General features: G+C 42.3%; 1 protein-coding gene across 4 annotated transcripts in view; it reads right to left on the bottom strand.

The window, feature by feature from the left end:
- Positions 1 to 3,818: 3,818 nt before the first annotated feature.
- MARK1 (microtubule affinity regulating kinase 1) overlaps positions 3,819 to 15,764 on the bottom strand; it is a 68,863-nt gene continuing 56,917 nt past the window's right edge. The window contains exons 15-19 of one of the 4 annotated variants that reach the window (XM_054576610.1): positions 15,035 to 15,199; positions 13,673 to 13,924; positions 8,332 to 8,343; positions 7,670 to 7,714; positions 3,819 to 4,457 (exon numbers count right to left, since the gene is read on the bottom strand). In XM_054576610.1, coding sequence (XP_054432585.1) covers positions 4,103 to 4,457; positions 7,670 to 7,714; positions 8,332 to 8,343; positions 13,673 to 13,924; positions 15,035 to 15,199 — 829 coding nt within the window. In that variant the 3' untranslated portion in view covers positions 3,819 to 4,102. The remainder of the gene's footprint in view (positions 4,458 to 7,669; positions 7,715 to 8,331; positions 8,344 to 13,672; positions 13,925 to 15,034; positions 15,200 to 15,764) is intronic. The other 3 variants (XM_054576609.1, XM_054576611.1, XM_054576612.1) reach the window with 3 other exon arrangements.

The following is a 15,764-nucleotide window of genomic DNA, read 5'->3' as shown; positions in this document are numbered from 1 at the left end:
TACCATTTTCTATTGTGGCTGCACCACTTGCGTTTACATTCCCACCACTAGGGAACAAGGGTTGCCTTTCTCCCCATTCTCACTAGCATTTGTTCTCTCTTCTTTTGGATGAGTCATTCTAACAGGTGCGAGGTGGTCATTCCTTGTGGTTTTGATTCACGTTTCCCTGATGATTAGTGCTGTTGAACACCTGTTCATGTACCTGTTGGCCATTTGCATGTCATCTTTGGAAAAATGGGTGTGCGAGTCCCTAGCCCATTTTTAAATTGGGTTATTTTATTTGCTATTGAGTCATGAGTTCCTTGCATATTTTGGACATGAACCTCTTTTCAGGTTTGTGGTGTGCACTATTTGCTCCCATCTATAGCCTGCCCCTTCATTTTGTTGATGTCTTCCTTTGCTGTGCAGGAAGTTTTCATTTTGGTGTAGTCCCACTTATTTATTTTGGCTTTTGTTTCCTTTGCTTTTGATGTCAAATCCAAAATATCATTGTCAAGACCAGTTTTAAGGAGCTTACCTCTGTTTGGTTTCTTCAAGAGTTTTATCGTTTCAGGTCTTAAGCTCATGTCCTTTCATCCATTTTGAGTTGAGTTGTAGGTGTGTGTATGGAATAAGATAGGGGCCTAGTTTCATGCACGTGGCTGTCCAGTTTTCCCAACACCATTTATTGAAGACACTATCCTTTCCCCCTGTGCATTCTTGTCAAAAAATTAATTGACCATAAATGAATGGGTTTATTACTGTTCTGTTCCGCTGATATGTGTGTCTGTTTTTATTCCAGTACCAGACTGTTTTGATCACTGCAGCTTTGCAACGTAGCTTGAATTCAAGGAGTATGTTGCCTCCAGCTTTGTTCTTCATTCTGAAGATTGTTTTAGCTATTCACGTCTTTTGTAGTTCCATACTTTGTTTAGAATTGTTTTTTCTATTTCTATGAAAACATGCCATTGGAATTCTGATAGAGATCGCATTGAATCATTGGGTCACTTTGGGTAGTATGGACATTTTAACAATATTAATTATTCCAATCCATGAACATGGGATATCTTTCCATTTATTTGTGCCTCCTAGTTGCCCTTCTAACCACAAATCAAGTCCAAGCCAAGGCTGCCAATCAATGCTTTACAAAATCTCCTCTTGATCAACCTATGTGAACCTTAGCAACCCATAGAATAAGTAGTTCATTTCTAACATGTATCTTACAACCATGACTAACTTCAAGACTTTTCTCACATATTCCTTCCACCTAAGGGGTCTTTTCCATTCTACCTCTTACATTTTATCCATCCTTCACATCTCTCAAAAGGCCTTTCTTTCTCATGTCCAGAAAAAACTCACCTTTCTCTGAGCTCCTGTAGAAACTATTTGTTGGTGCTTGCTTGAACACTTTTGTTGTTTCCTATTTGGGTGTGATTTTGTTGTTGTTGTTGTTGTTGTTGTTATGTGTGTTTATACTTGGTCTTCCCAAATGGACCAAAATCTTGGCAGGAGAAAAGCCATTTTTGACAATTCCTTTATGTTTCTTAAGAGGCAGTAGGTACCTCAATAGGTATTTTAAAAATTAAGGCAGAGATCACCTTGATTAATTTACATCTGCTGATGGAATCACTTATTTACAGTAAATTAGTGCCTCATTCATCACATGTTTATCTTTGTTGCCCAGACGGTACAACAACTGTTGGTGAAAGCCACTTCATAATAAGGCCTTTAGGGTTTTAAATCAAATTCTACCTTAAAAGAATATTATTGGGTCAAGCTTCTGAAACATATTTCATATTGCTTATCACATTTTAATTTCTTAAATTAATACTGTGCCCCAGTCTCTACATAATTAACTTACTATTAGTAAATTAATACTAATAGGGATGTTCTATCAAATAATATTTAAACAGAGATCCAGGACATCTTGATATCATATAGCCAGTGAACATAACTGGTATTTATTTATGTAAACATATTATAAAATTCCTTTAAATCTTCAAGAAAATTTATGTTGTTGTGAATATATAAAACCGGAAATCTAAAGTGACTTATCAAGATTTCATTTTTAGTTCATAAAAAATATCGAAGTAAATTTCCTTACCACAAACATGGAAGAGTTGATCAGAGTGAGAAAAGGTAAAAAATAATCAGTTTGTACCTTGGAAAAGGCATGATGTCTGGTTTTATAAAACCATTTCAACAATAGGAACTCCTACAAAAAAGATGAAAATTTCTTTGTCATAATGACATCCTGAAAAGTTACATAACTTCACCCCCTGCCAACTGCATTTAGAATACACAAAATAAACCCCCCATATGGAATACTTCTGTAGTAGAAAACAGGTAATGCACATTCTGATAAAGAGCAAAAGACAAGTGCTTTATTATGAGAACTGTTCAAGTAAAATTTCAGTGTGCACCAGTGAAAGTGAAATTTGCATCAATTTTTGGGGATGGACACTAGGTTAAAAAGGGGCTTACACAGTTGTTGTTTTCCAAACACCACCCTTTGCTAAGGCAAAACTACACTTCATTTTTGAACAGAACTGGTACAGAAGAGAGCTATAGCACAGTACAGTACAGAGGGCAAAATCCATCCTAGTCTGGACGCCATGGGGAATGGCACATCACCTACGCCGAGCGCGTTCCAATGGAGGTTGGAATTACAGGATTTATCACAGCTTTAGTTGTCTTTAAACGGCTAAAATTTGAATACACTTTCTATTTCTCAGGAGTGTGCAGATGGGGCCCATATGTAGATATTACAGTAAGTACGACATTAAGTAACATTGCACAGCCAACTTCCAAGGCTAATTCAGTATAAAATACCAAGTATTAAAATGTACCTTTACTAGTGGTTTTACATCGCAAAGAGCACTAATTCTGAAAGAAAGGCAGGCAAATGCCCGATTACAAAGCTGCACGTTATAGGCATAACGATGGGGAATAAATACAAGAGATCTGGCAAAATAGTAAAAACAAAGAGGTTGCAGGGGAACAAATGGAACAACCACATAAGCGTTAGTCAATCATCTACTGTTATAAATAGTATGTTTTACTCCAAAGTCTCTCTTAAGTACTCACAGATATTACTGGGTCGGGGGCAGATGAAGAGGACACGAGGAGAAAGAGGAGAACCTCCCCAAGGCCAGTTAATTCCTGAGGTGGCGTGATTTCTTAACTGATGTATTGATCAACACTGTCGAGATGAGTGTGTGCTATGAAAGAGTCCCAACATTGTTATATTCCCACAATGACACTGCCGTATTGGGAAGGCAGCGAACAGAAGTGACAGTTTACATTGTCACAGGCCAAAGAGAAGACTGATTCTTTTTTTATTTTGCTGCTATGATTAGCAGTGGGTCAGAAAACACTTTCAAGTTCAAAAGAAGTTGGATGTAGGTTTCACTCCCCCTCAGTGCTTTTTAGCTGGCTCAAGGCAAAGCTGTAGTTGATTTTCACCGTTATGTTCTTTTAAAAACTCTGAAGTGCCAACACTGTAAACATTGTGTGTCTTCTCAGCTAAAACCTTGTCTGGTAACAAGGGTAAGAGCAAAGTTAAGCAGAAATAATTCTGTGTATAATACAGCTGATCTATTTATCAGCTTCCGGTTTCAATTTAAATATGATCTGAAAATAAATTCTAGAAGTCCATGCTACAATCATAAAGACCATTTCTGTGCACTTTTAATTCTGGACACAATTTTCAAAATTGCATGATGGAGGTAAGAATTTAAAAAACCCACCTGAATGTAAATAACAGGGAAGAATATTTTCAACTCAAAGCCTCAAACGTACATTTATGTGCAGAAATCTAGACAACTATACAAGTTTTTAAGCAATCATCTGTTTTATTATACAACTCTATGAACAGAAAATGAACAGAAATACACAATATACTTACCTGTACATGTGAACCTACTTTTTTTAGCTACAGATATTTATGATAGTTCATAGTGACTTTAATTTTACAGTTCATAACTATGTATAACCTTATTGCATTAAGGGCAAATTCTACATGGGGGGATTCACAGGTGAATGACATTGGGCATTCCCAGTACATTCAAAAACTGTACCTCATGTGGATGTATCTTCCCTGATCCTGCGAGTTGGAGTTTCTTTACAGTTTGAGCTCATTTGCTATTTTAGATGCAATGTTCTTAAAGGCAATGGACGTCCCTGATATTCGCTTGAAGCGGACCCCGTTCAGGGACAGCCGCGGCAGTTTGCACACCTCCATCTCCCACTGCACGAGGCTGTCCTGTCGGGCATCTCCGTGGACGCAGAAGAGTAAAAACCTCTCTTTCTGTTCATAGTCACAGTTGTTGGCATCCAGCACTTTGCGGATCTCTCGCATCATGTCATTGGGGTCCATGGAGCTAGTGGTCTTCATGCTCCAGGTGAACCGCAAAGAGCGTGGCTTGGAGTCTTTACTCTCTTCCTTGTCTCTGTCTTTTGGTTCCCCCGATGTGCTTCTGGAAGGACAGGGCAGAGGGAAGGAATGCAAACAAAAGTTCCATTTAGCAAAGAAATTGAGACACATGCGAACTCTCAGCGGTCACAAGGCAGCACTTAAACAACATCCTAACTGGAGGACTACCTTCAGGTAGATACAAAGCTTTGTGCGTCTTGCTATTAAAAAGCAGACGCTAGGGTGCCATCTGTTTTGACTTTCATAAATAAAATCTTCTTTCTAAAATAGCATTTTCTTAAATGTGTTTGCTGGTGGGAAACAAATTTGCAGCCATTAAGTGAAGAACTTAATACTTCTTCAGGCCCTTTTGTATTTTTCTGTTTAAGTTTGCAAAAGTGGACTCTCCATTTTCTGTACATTTGTACAAAAAATAGCCTACTAGCATTCTGCTTGTAAATACACAATTTTGAAGTAGAAAGAAAAATTTTCCTTTTTCTATCTTTATTTTTGGGTAGGAAAAGGACCGGGGACAGGATAGCAGTAATTGCTACGAAGAGGTTATTTCTACCTGGCGACGTCAAAAACCAAATGTTGTACTGCAACGAGGTAAATACATGAGGCCGTGCCACACACAGGAGTGTGGACGTCGGTCCTCTAATGGGGTCAATGTTCTGCTGAAGACATCCTTAAAATGGCCTACAAGGCTCCCCGTGACCTACGCCCCAGCTCCGACCCCAACCCCTCTCTGCCTGTGACTGTACTGCTTGCTCGCTCCCATGGACACACTGGCCCCCGCGCTGTTCCTCGAAACTACAGGGTCTGGTCTGGCTCCGTCTTCCGCCGGAGCAGGTGATTGACACCTATTTCTTAATGCACCAACCCTGTTGAGTTTTCCTTAATACAGAACTCCCATTAATACTACAGAACCAGAAAACCTATTGCACATAATCAAATAAAGGTAAAATTAATAGATTTTATGATTCAGAAGACCCTGTAATTAAATTTAATGAGCAATTATTCAAATACAGATGTTATAATTTTAACTTGTTAACCCGTCTCACGTACATGTGATTTAATGAAATGATATACTTGGAAAGGAGTTTATAACTTACTATAAGTCTATATTTTAAATATTTTCTATCAATATTATCCTATAATGTATATTCAGGCATATATTTATATGTGAATTTTCATGGGTACGGGTTTATTTGTTTTCCCCCCTCATTCCTAGGAATCTGAGCCCCCAAAGCCCTACAAACTATGCAAGCCTGAAAAAAATGAGGAAAGAAAGAAGTAGAGAAAGTAAATTTCCAAAGACTATCAGCTGACTGGAGAGTATTTACTCTGGCGTCTTCTCTCTCATTCTTTCTGCTCGGCGTCTTCTCTCTCATTCTCTTTTTGCTCGCTGACTCTAAGCCAGGCCTTGGGTGTGCAAGTCTAGCCGGAGTCTCTTCTCAGGACCTGGGCCCAATGCTATCACAGCGTCAGCACGCGAGGGCCGGAAGGGACCAAGAGGCCACCTGATCCAACGCTCACTTTAAAAACAGAACTGATGGCTAGGAAATGTAAGTTACTCGTCTGTGGTCAGATGGCTAATGAATGAAAAGAAAGACTAGAAATCAGGCGTCCTATTCTAAGTCTCATTGTCCTTGTATTCTACCAAAGAAACCTGGTGACCGCAGACAACAGGCACATCCAAGATGTTTTTGTACCTACAGCTCAGAGGCACCGCCAACGGTACCACTGACTGCAGAGAGCTCCCAGAAATGCCGATGCAAATGACAGCATCTAACATTTACTGGGCACTTGCTTGCTGCTGGGAACTGCTCCGAGTGCCTACCATGCACCGCTTCCTCGTTCGCCTCTTGCAACGCCCTGGGGGCGTCAGCATGCGGAACTGGGGGCACAGGAGCTGGTGCTGCTCGCCACCCTGCCCGCCATCTCGCTGTGGTGACAGGACCTCATTAGAACTGGCCTGGTGCCTCCTGTGCACCTCACTGCTTTGCCTGTAAAGTGGGCTCCTCTTCCCCTGGTGGTTGTGTGGGTTAAAGGACGGGCAAGGACCTTACAGATGGGAGGGAGTCCGTAAGTTTGTTCAAAAGCAAAAAAAAGAAAAAAGCCCAACAGGGACCACACTGAAAGGCCATGTAGTCACATTAAAAGGATAAGATGCAGGCAGATGAACTGCAATCTTAGCAGCCACTTGTGACACTCTACACCGCTAAATGTCACAGAGGGAAATTTAGTAAAAAGAGAGGAGGAGACCCGAGAAGGGGGACTGAAAGTGAAGACTAAGCGAGGGAGGGGCTGACCGCAGAGGCCCTTCATGTTTATTTCACAGGCAGAAATGAGCTCAAAATATTTGTCCTGCCTGCCTTTTGGCCCCCTTCCATGGTGTGACTCGGGCACCCAGCTCAACACAGAAACGTTTCAGCCATTGCGACTAAACATCAACACAGCACAGTCTGTGAAGAGGCCTTCATGGGAACGCCTCACCCGAAGCTCACAATGTTTTGTATTTCAAGTGATGTTAAAAAGTAGGAATTAAATTCGGGTTTGTGTTCAGTTGGTCAAAAATAGTTCCCAGAGGAAGCCAGGGCATCTGTCCACTCAAAATCATTTAATGCCTTTGTTTCTTAAATTTCCCCTTTATAAATACGAACACAAGCAGTAACATGTTATTAACATGGTCCCAGGCCGTCCCTTCCAAACCCTGGGGGGTGGGGCCCAGCCATGTGTTTTATCAAGTTCCGGCTGTGCTCAGGATTGAGACCATCGCTAGATCAAATACTCAACTGGTATTCAACATCAAAAACCCCATAAATACAGCAGGGTGAGCTTTTCCAAATGTGGTCCGCCACTGAATACTCACCGAAAATATATTATCAATATCCAATCTTCCTATGTACTTGGGTACCTCAGTATTGTGGGTTAAGACTAATTTTAGTTACATGGTTTTAGTGCAAAAAGGATCAATACATTTTAATCTATTTATTCTTTTGCCAACACATCTATTATAGGACAGAACGGCTATTTCTCTACAAAGCATACAATTCAAAATAATGTTTAGAAAGCACAAACTTTACAGTTAATTAACTTACACGAAATTCAATGCTAGGCAACATTAGGAACACCCATCCCAATAGAGAAACTTAAAATACACATACGAGCTAGTTATTAGCTCCATTCATGTTTACTAAGTGCTGTCAGTATTTCAAAGCACGTTTGCGTACACAGGGACCCTGCCGCGAAGTATGGATAGTGGCTCCTCACCTTGAGGTGTCTGTTCTGCCACTGGCCTCGCCTTCACTTGGATCCCTCAAAACAAAGTGAAGGTTGAGATTTAATGATAAGAGTGAAAAATGTATCAAGAAAGCCTACATCTAAATTGATTTGAAAATGAACTTGAGCAAATGTCTAGCGTGACAGTTTTCTGTTACTAGTCAGACTAATACTACATCTCACGTTTTTTAACACAGCCACATTTAACTGTCACTTATTGAGCGTCTACTGGGTATTGTCACTGAAGAGATGCCAGGTGACAGGTTAGGACTTTTTTTTTTACGTGATCTTCCAATTCTCAGACATGATTTTCACATTATAGTTTATCTTTTGGTTTAATTTAGTTCAATCTACAGTTAAAGCTATTTAATAATTATCAATAGCAAGATTCACCTTCATGGTTATTATGAAACAGAATTCTAGTAGTCGCTCAATTTAGAAAACATATACATTAACCTTGTAGTTAGAAATAAAGCTCAACACATAAGTATTTCTAAAAATAAATACCAGTTTTTAAATAAGCAATTAACTTATTTCAGAAATTAAGCCAATGATTCATGCACATGATAAAATATTACAGCAAACAAACAGCCTATCCAAGCAGGTGAGTCTAAAAACATGAACTCAGTCTTAAGCAGAAACATTGAGCTTACCTGGATATCCACCTGTGAAATAAAACCAGAAAACTCTACTAACTGTCCTCTTTTTCACATGTGATTAACATTTTTAAAGTGTACCCAAATTTTAACTATTTTATCATTTTAAAAGGTAATTAAATATCAACATAGGAGTATCAAGTTATAAACCAGTTTAAATACATGAAGAGATGGCTTGTGATAGCAAAATACTAAGGAATAGCTGGGAAAAATGACCAACTTGAACCTTTAAGTTAATAGTAACGTTTTAACCATCCCTGAAGCATGTTATGTAAAATGACTGCAATAGAGAAAGTCAGTACCCTCTTCCTCACTCTCGACGTTTATAAAACACGCCCCTCCATCAAGCTCTAAAGCTCTACGTGGTGGTTAAATACGTGTCTTTTGAAAATAAATAAATAAATAAATAAATGAATTCTTATAAGCTATGACTGTCTTTTTGCTTCTCTGGGTCTTTACCTACAGGCCTTTCTTGACAAACACATACTGTGTGAAAATCGTTTTCCTGCCTGAATTAGAAAGGATAATAGATGTATTCTCACATTCAAATATGGTTTCTTAAGTTTCCCTTTTTAGTCACTGGCACTTTGGAGAAATAGAAGAAAAATTCAAATTCACCTACACAAATCTATTTTTATGGCAGTGCACTGACATAAATAAGACATGTTTTAAGCGGGCGCCATGTGACATGTCCGAGTTCGATACCTACAGAAGGGGCCGTCCATGGACTTGGAAGAGTTGCGCCATTGATTTGTGCTCTGAAGATACAACTCCTTTAATTGGAAGGGGCCTACGTCTCACTGGGCTCTTGTCCTATTTCTATTTTGCCTGATAAATCGCTGTGAACAGAACCCGATCCCACTGCTGCGGGACGTCCCCTGCTATGGCTGTGGCCATAGCAACTGCCCCGCCACAGCGTTCCCCATACCACGTTCCTGCCTTTCCTGGATGCCACCAGGAACAGTGACTGGAAGAGCTTCTGCCCCTTGACAATGATTTCAAAGGGTCCAGAAGGGCAGCTGTACAAAGCCACAGGAGGAGGCGGCTGGGGAGGCAGAGAGCAAGGCGGGCTCTGTGTCAGCAGGTGCAGCGCCACACAGCTCTCGACACCTAATGCTTAAAAAAACCAAAGATTGTCTACAGAGCAACAAAGGATCAAATAATCAATCTGCTTATTCCCTATATAAAAGTGAGCTATGGTTAAAAAAAATCATCAGGTTTGATGTAATCTCCAGCCTGCAGAGTAGTTATAGAGAACCTACCCAAAGCAAATGGGCCTAATGGCTAATGTTTATTTTTTCATTTTTTTTTACTGTTCAAATGGCTATTTAAAAGATTTTGTAAATAATACATCTACAACCTCCCTTGATAGAGGATTCTAGAGTAAACTGCTTTCCTAAGACCAGAAAACAATTCTCTCATGGGGTCATGTTAGCGAATGGTCTTTTTACTGGCCAAGAAGAACAACTGCCTGCCTCCTTCTTTGTAATAACAGTTTCCAAGTATGTGAATGATGAACTCGCAATTATTCTTTATCCTTCCCTGCCTAAAGTTTGGCAACCCAAATTCCTTTACTTTTTTTCCCCTAATAAAAACCCTACTTCTTCTATATCACTTAGTGGTATACCCACTTGGTTGGTCCTAAAGTTTGTGAGGTATCTTGCACTCCAAGTCAGCCCTGCCCCCGAACACATCCCTGTTCTGGTCACAGAAGGCTGTCAGCCTGTAGGTTCCCCTTCTTCAGGCCTTTGGCACAGCGAAGTGAGAAAGGCAGAAGGAACAGAAACAAACAGGGCTCGAGCCCATGATGGACTTGAGAAGACAAGGCAAGTGGGAAGAACAGATAACCTGAGAGATGAGTTGAGAATATTGAATAGTAAGGCTAGACTATATCCTGAACCTTGAGAAATTCTCTAGTTTCTAACCTCCCAGACTCCAACCCCCCGCCCCTAAAGTTTAATATGCTGTGCATGCAGAAAGAACAGCTGGATGTCCACTTGGTCACTTGCTACAGGATGTAGCAGGTTCATTCCTGGGACTGAAACCAATGCTTTGCTTGTCTTCCTGCATTAAGTCACTTGTGGTAGATTACACAGCCCAATCTCAAGCTACAAAATGCAACCTCAGGGCAGACCATATGCACTGCAGTGAACACAAACAAATTTGCAAAGCCAAAACTGTTCACATGGGACAGGGAACCTTGGAGGGGAATTGAGAATTTTTCCTCTTCTCTAACCAAATGCAGAATTGATTGAAATGTGTTACAAATCAAGACACTGAAAAACCCTACCAAACTTCTGACAAAGGATCACAAACAACCTCCTCCCCTCCCTTATTCTCCCCCTCGGCCCCAAAATTTCTACTAAATGACAACACTGAACATTTAAGAGCCCTGTGGAACTTCAGAAACTTTCAGGCTCACATCACAGGGGGCTCTGAACACCTTCATTCCCTCAACCTCACTCTATTTCAGAACCTGATTCCTTTAAGCATTTACCAGAATTTATTATGACTTCATGATCTTATTTTTTCATTTGCTTTTTAAATTGCCTTTCACTCTATTCAACCATTCATTCAATAATGTTTATAGGATGCCACATTATGTGTCACGGTAGGCACTGAATGTGCAGCAGGAGGTTCAGCATAAAGCGAAGCCAACAAAGTCCCTGTTCTCATGGAGCTCACCTTCTAGCTGGGAGAGAGAGAGAATGAATGAATAAATAAAGTGCATCTATTCCTTCAGGGAGCGTCAGTGCTACGGAGAGGAATAAAACAGGGAACAGCGGCAGCACTGGGAGGAAGAGGCTGTGATTTTGACCAGGGAGTGTGGGGAAGGTCTCAATGGGGAAGGGCCATTGCAGCAAGGACCTGAGCGGGGTGTAGAAGCAGCCAGCCCTGCAGGTATCGGGGGAAGAGGACTGCAGGGAGGGGCAACAGGTGTGCTCGAGGACAGCCAGGCGCCCTCGTGGCTGGCGTGGACTTAGCACGCAAAGAGTGGGTGCAGATGAGAGGTCCGAGCGAAAAAGAGCAGCATGACTCAGTAGAGGCTCAGAGGCCGCCATCAGGGCTTTGCGTTCATGTATCTGAGCAACGTGAAAGCAAGCGGAGGCTTTCACTCACGGACTTACGTTGTTGAAAACAGAATAGAGGATGAGGGCTAAGGCCTGTTAGGAGGCGGAAGGTTAAAATTCTGGAAATACTGTGAAGGCAGAGCCAACACCACCTGCTCATGGAGTTGCTGTGTGTTGAAACATGGAGTCAAGGCCAAGTCAAGGTTCACGTCTGAGCAAGAGAAAGGATGGCGTTGCCATCTCCTACCACGTGGGACAAGGAGGAGGGGCACCCTTGGGGAGGAGGAGAGGCAGGTTTTTTTGGACAAGTTCTGTTTGAGAGTCCATTACAGATCCAAGTGGAGACGCCAAGTAGCCAACTGGGTACGTGGGTCTGTACTTCAGAGGAGAGATCTGGGCTAAAGACACAGATTCGGGAGTTGGTCACGGGAGACGGAATTCAGTGCCATGGGCTTGATATGGGGTCACCAAGAGAGTGAGGATGACAGAGAAGACAATGTGTCCAAAGACTATGCCCTGATAGTAGAGGTCAAGAGGAAAGGCAAGGGGTCCTGACAAAAACCCGCAAAGGAGCCTGGGAAGGGGCAGCTTGTTTGAGAGGCAGGAGGAAAACCAGAGCCAAGGGAGAAAAATGTTTCCATGGTGTGGAATGTTGTGAGACAGCAAGTTGCTCACAGGAAGGGAGGGGCCACGTCAATCTCTCTCACTGCTGATCAAGAGCACCTAGAGGGCTGGGCACGCAGTAGGTCTTCACCTATCTGTGACGTGGCTATATGGCGATCCTTTATCCTAACCTCCCAGCAGGCTCTCTCTGAGCACTTTCGTGCCCTGACATTGTCCTGATTTCTTGTCCACTGCTCCTTACTGCCTTCTCTCTGGAATCCACATTTTTATTGCCAAGTAAAAGAGAAATATTTCTCACAATGCTCAATGTACTATTAGGATTCAAGCATTAAACTCAGAATCTATTTTATCTTCACCTCACAATTAATCAGGGCTTAGCCATGAGAAAGCACCAGATTTTCAAAAATGTCTTTTAAACAGCCAAGTAGCCAAATCCCGACAGCAGAAATGGCTGATGACCCCCTGGTGCCCCGCAGACGGTCAGCCCGCACACCTGCCGGTCATGCCGACCCTGTCGGGGAGCTCCTGGGTCTCTATCTACCAAGCTGCCATACTGCATGGTGATGGCCCAAATGGTCCAAAATCATTGACGGTTCTGGTTAGAAACAGATGTTGCATTTGAGCGTTTAAATTTTTCAATTAGGCTGTGTGATCCTGGGCCCATCAATCCATAAAACTGAGGCCATAAGGCTCCACGAAAAGGTACGAGACTAAAGCTGCTTCTTCTCTTCGCGCCCCCGTTCACTGAAACCCTTATGAATACTAATAACAGTAAGGACTAAGCAGTTAATTAATATTTTTGAAAGCATGTGTAGTAATTTCACACCCATAATTCCTTGCTACCCAGCCTGGGGCCTGCACGTTCTCCCTCGGCAGAAACAGCGTGACTTTCTCCAGGCGCCCCAGCAAGGCGCCCACACCCCCGTTTCAGACACACTCTGCTTTACACGGCGGCTCGTTGTTTGCAGGCCTTTTTCCCAGGACTCAGAATCTGGGGGCACAAATGCTGTCTTGCTTATGGCTGGGCACGAGCCCAGCGCTTTGCACACACGGGATGTCAGGAGGTATTTCGTAGGGGCGAATAACAGGTCACGCTTACATCAGCCCGCGTTGTGTTAGCACCCTGTGTAATCTATGGGCATTGCACATGTGCACTCGCTTTTTGGAAAAGGGCACAATTTTACTGTTTTATTAGAAGTTTGCTCTTCATCTTGTGTTGACTGTGTTCTGCGGTTCAGATGTTATGATGTTAAATTTTATAAGTAATCTATGCAGTTGTAGTTTATTGACTTTTACAGGGAAGGAAAAAAAGGGAAACTGTTATTAGTGAGGAATTTCAAAGTATTCCAAAGATAAGAAATATTTAAAGGATAAATGTGAACTAATTCCTTTATCTAAATCAAGGCTTTGAAGTCGGGGAGAGCCTTTTTGTTAAAAAACATTTTCGATGTTAAGTTTTGCCCTTTCCACTCTAGAAAAATTTTAATTTCTCATTTTGTCCATCTTCCTCAAACGTCTGTAAAACAGCAGTTCTAACAAAATGCCATGAAACCCTCCTGGAAAATGGCTACCCAGATGAAATAACCGCACACACTCATTTCCTCGGTAACCCCTGAGGCCCGGGGCCGCGCGGTGGTACTGACCTGCGGACGAACCTGGAGGTAATCTTGCTGATGATGCCCGTGGACGTGCCCCGCCGGGCGTGCGCAAAGGCCCCCGTCTCGTGCGACGGTGAGGCGGGTGGCCCGGCGTAGGCGGCGCTGCGCCGCTCCCGGAGCTGCTCCCCGTGGAAGGTGCTTCGGCTCGAGCTGCCCCGCGGGAAGCGGGTCCGGTCCGGGGTGGTGGCGCTAATACTGTGGGCAGATGGGGAAGCAGCAGGCACTCTCTGGGTGGTCCTGTGGGACAGGTCACCATACACGATTCAGAATAACGACAGACTCCTACGCTAGACAAATTCGCTAGGGCCACTTTTTTTTTTAAGGCAGTAAGACTTTTTATTTCTATGTCTTTTTTAAAAATTAAATTTATTGGAGTGACATTGGTAATAATGTTATATATGTTTCAAGTGTACAATCCTATAATGTACCACCTGTACTTTGCACCATGTGCGGAGCTATGGCTGCTTTGATTCGGCCCATCCTACCTGTTCCTACCAGACCGGCGGTGCCGGGGTTAACGGGACTTGTATCATCATATGCAGAGGGATAAAATTTCAGTTTGAAACTAAATGCCTTTTACAAAAATTTAGCTACTAAAGACTAAGATATTGCTGACACAGGGATACAAAGAGTAATACTCTTCAATATCAGAAGTGCCAAACCTGGGGGGGAATGCATATATTGTTTTCTTTTTCTTTTTTTAATATTATCTTAACCTAAGCCAATCAGCAACACGGAACATGAATTTAATTTGAATCGCATCATTTCCTACCTACACTTCAGGCTTCAGTAATAGCCTCAGGTCCACGACACCTCCCATGTGACAAACAAGCCTGACTATCAAAGGTGTTGCCTGGTTTGAGAAATCCTAATGAAGACAAATACTAGGAAAGTAGTCCCATCATTTTATACCGGGAAGGGCTCTTTGAGGTCATTGGTTTCACTGACAGGGCAAGTCAAAGGCCAGTTTTATGAAGAAGGAGCGGCCGGCGGGCACCAGGCTACTCAGGCTACTACCCAGAGGTCTCAAGTCCCACGTCTTAGGATGTTTTTGTTTTTAAATCATAAAAGACTCACTTTACCTAAGTGATCAATTAGGCAGCCATGCTTTACTTCTCAGAATGGATTTAAAATCCTCTAAGAAAATGCCTCTAGAAAAGGATCTAAAGGATAGGCAGTACTCTTGAAGAGTAGGGGACGTGGTGAGTTTCAGTTACAATTCTGCTGTTCACATCTTTGTCTTTGCACAGTGCTGTTCATGTCACGGTGCCTATCATGGTTTTTCACGTGGTGTCACACTGTTAAAAACTCTTCAACTGACAAAATGAAACGCCATCAGCACGTTACCCGGGTCGGTAAGCTTCAGAGCCGTCTTTAATGGTTGGCAGTGTGACTTTGATAGGGTGACCAGAAGCGGACATGGACTTCTGGTGGCGAGGTCGCGCAGAGGGGACGCCAGAGGCCACAGCAGAGCCCGCAGAAGATATGCTACTGGCCGACATCTCCGTGAGGCTTTGGGCATAAAGCAGAAATGTACAGAAGAAGGAAAACCGCAGTTCACCAACATTTAATAACTAGATATGTCAAAGTAAATGGGTGAATATCTTTCCTAACTAAAAGACTTAAAAGAAAGGAACAGTGGCATTATTAGTGACTGACAAGTCAAAATTCTTGTGAAAGACGTGCAGGGTGACTTCCCTGCCACCTTCCATGGGAAGGATCCACCCACTCCCGCCCTCTCCATAGAGGCGGCACGAAATGATTTTTATGAATAAAATGATTTTCACTGGGGACGATTTTCACTTGCCCAAACTCACAGTTTGGTGTGTAATTCATCACGACAGTACACACGCTATTGCTGGAAGTATCATTAAAATACCTTTAGCTACTATCATGAGTCAGTGGGTTAACTGTTGTGGATGAAAGGAACTCCCCAGTCAGGGCTTAGTACAGGAAAAATAGTCAGAAATCAATCCCCAACTATATTTTTAGTCTAGAGGATCTTATATCCAAGGAAGCTATCTTTCTATGGCTTACAATTAATAGACACTTACTTCACTGCAGTTTAGTGTCTATT

The sequence above is a fragment of the Pteronotus mesoamericanus genome, unplaced genomic scaffold (assembly GCF_021234165.1).
Source record: "Pteronotus mesoamericanus isolate MK-2021 breed Mesoamerican mustached bat unplaced genomic scaffold, CSHL_Meso_final contig_347, whole genome shotgun sequence".
In the NCBI taxonomy this organism is placed as follows: Eukaryota; Metazoa; Chordata; class Mammalia; order Chiroptera; family Mormoopidae; genus Pteronotus; species Pteronotus mesoamericanus.
Note: the sequence above shows the minus strand (reverse complement) of the source record. Positions and strands in the feature narration are given on the sequence as shown.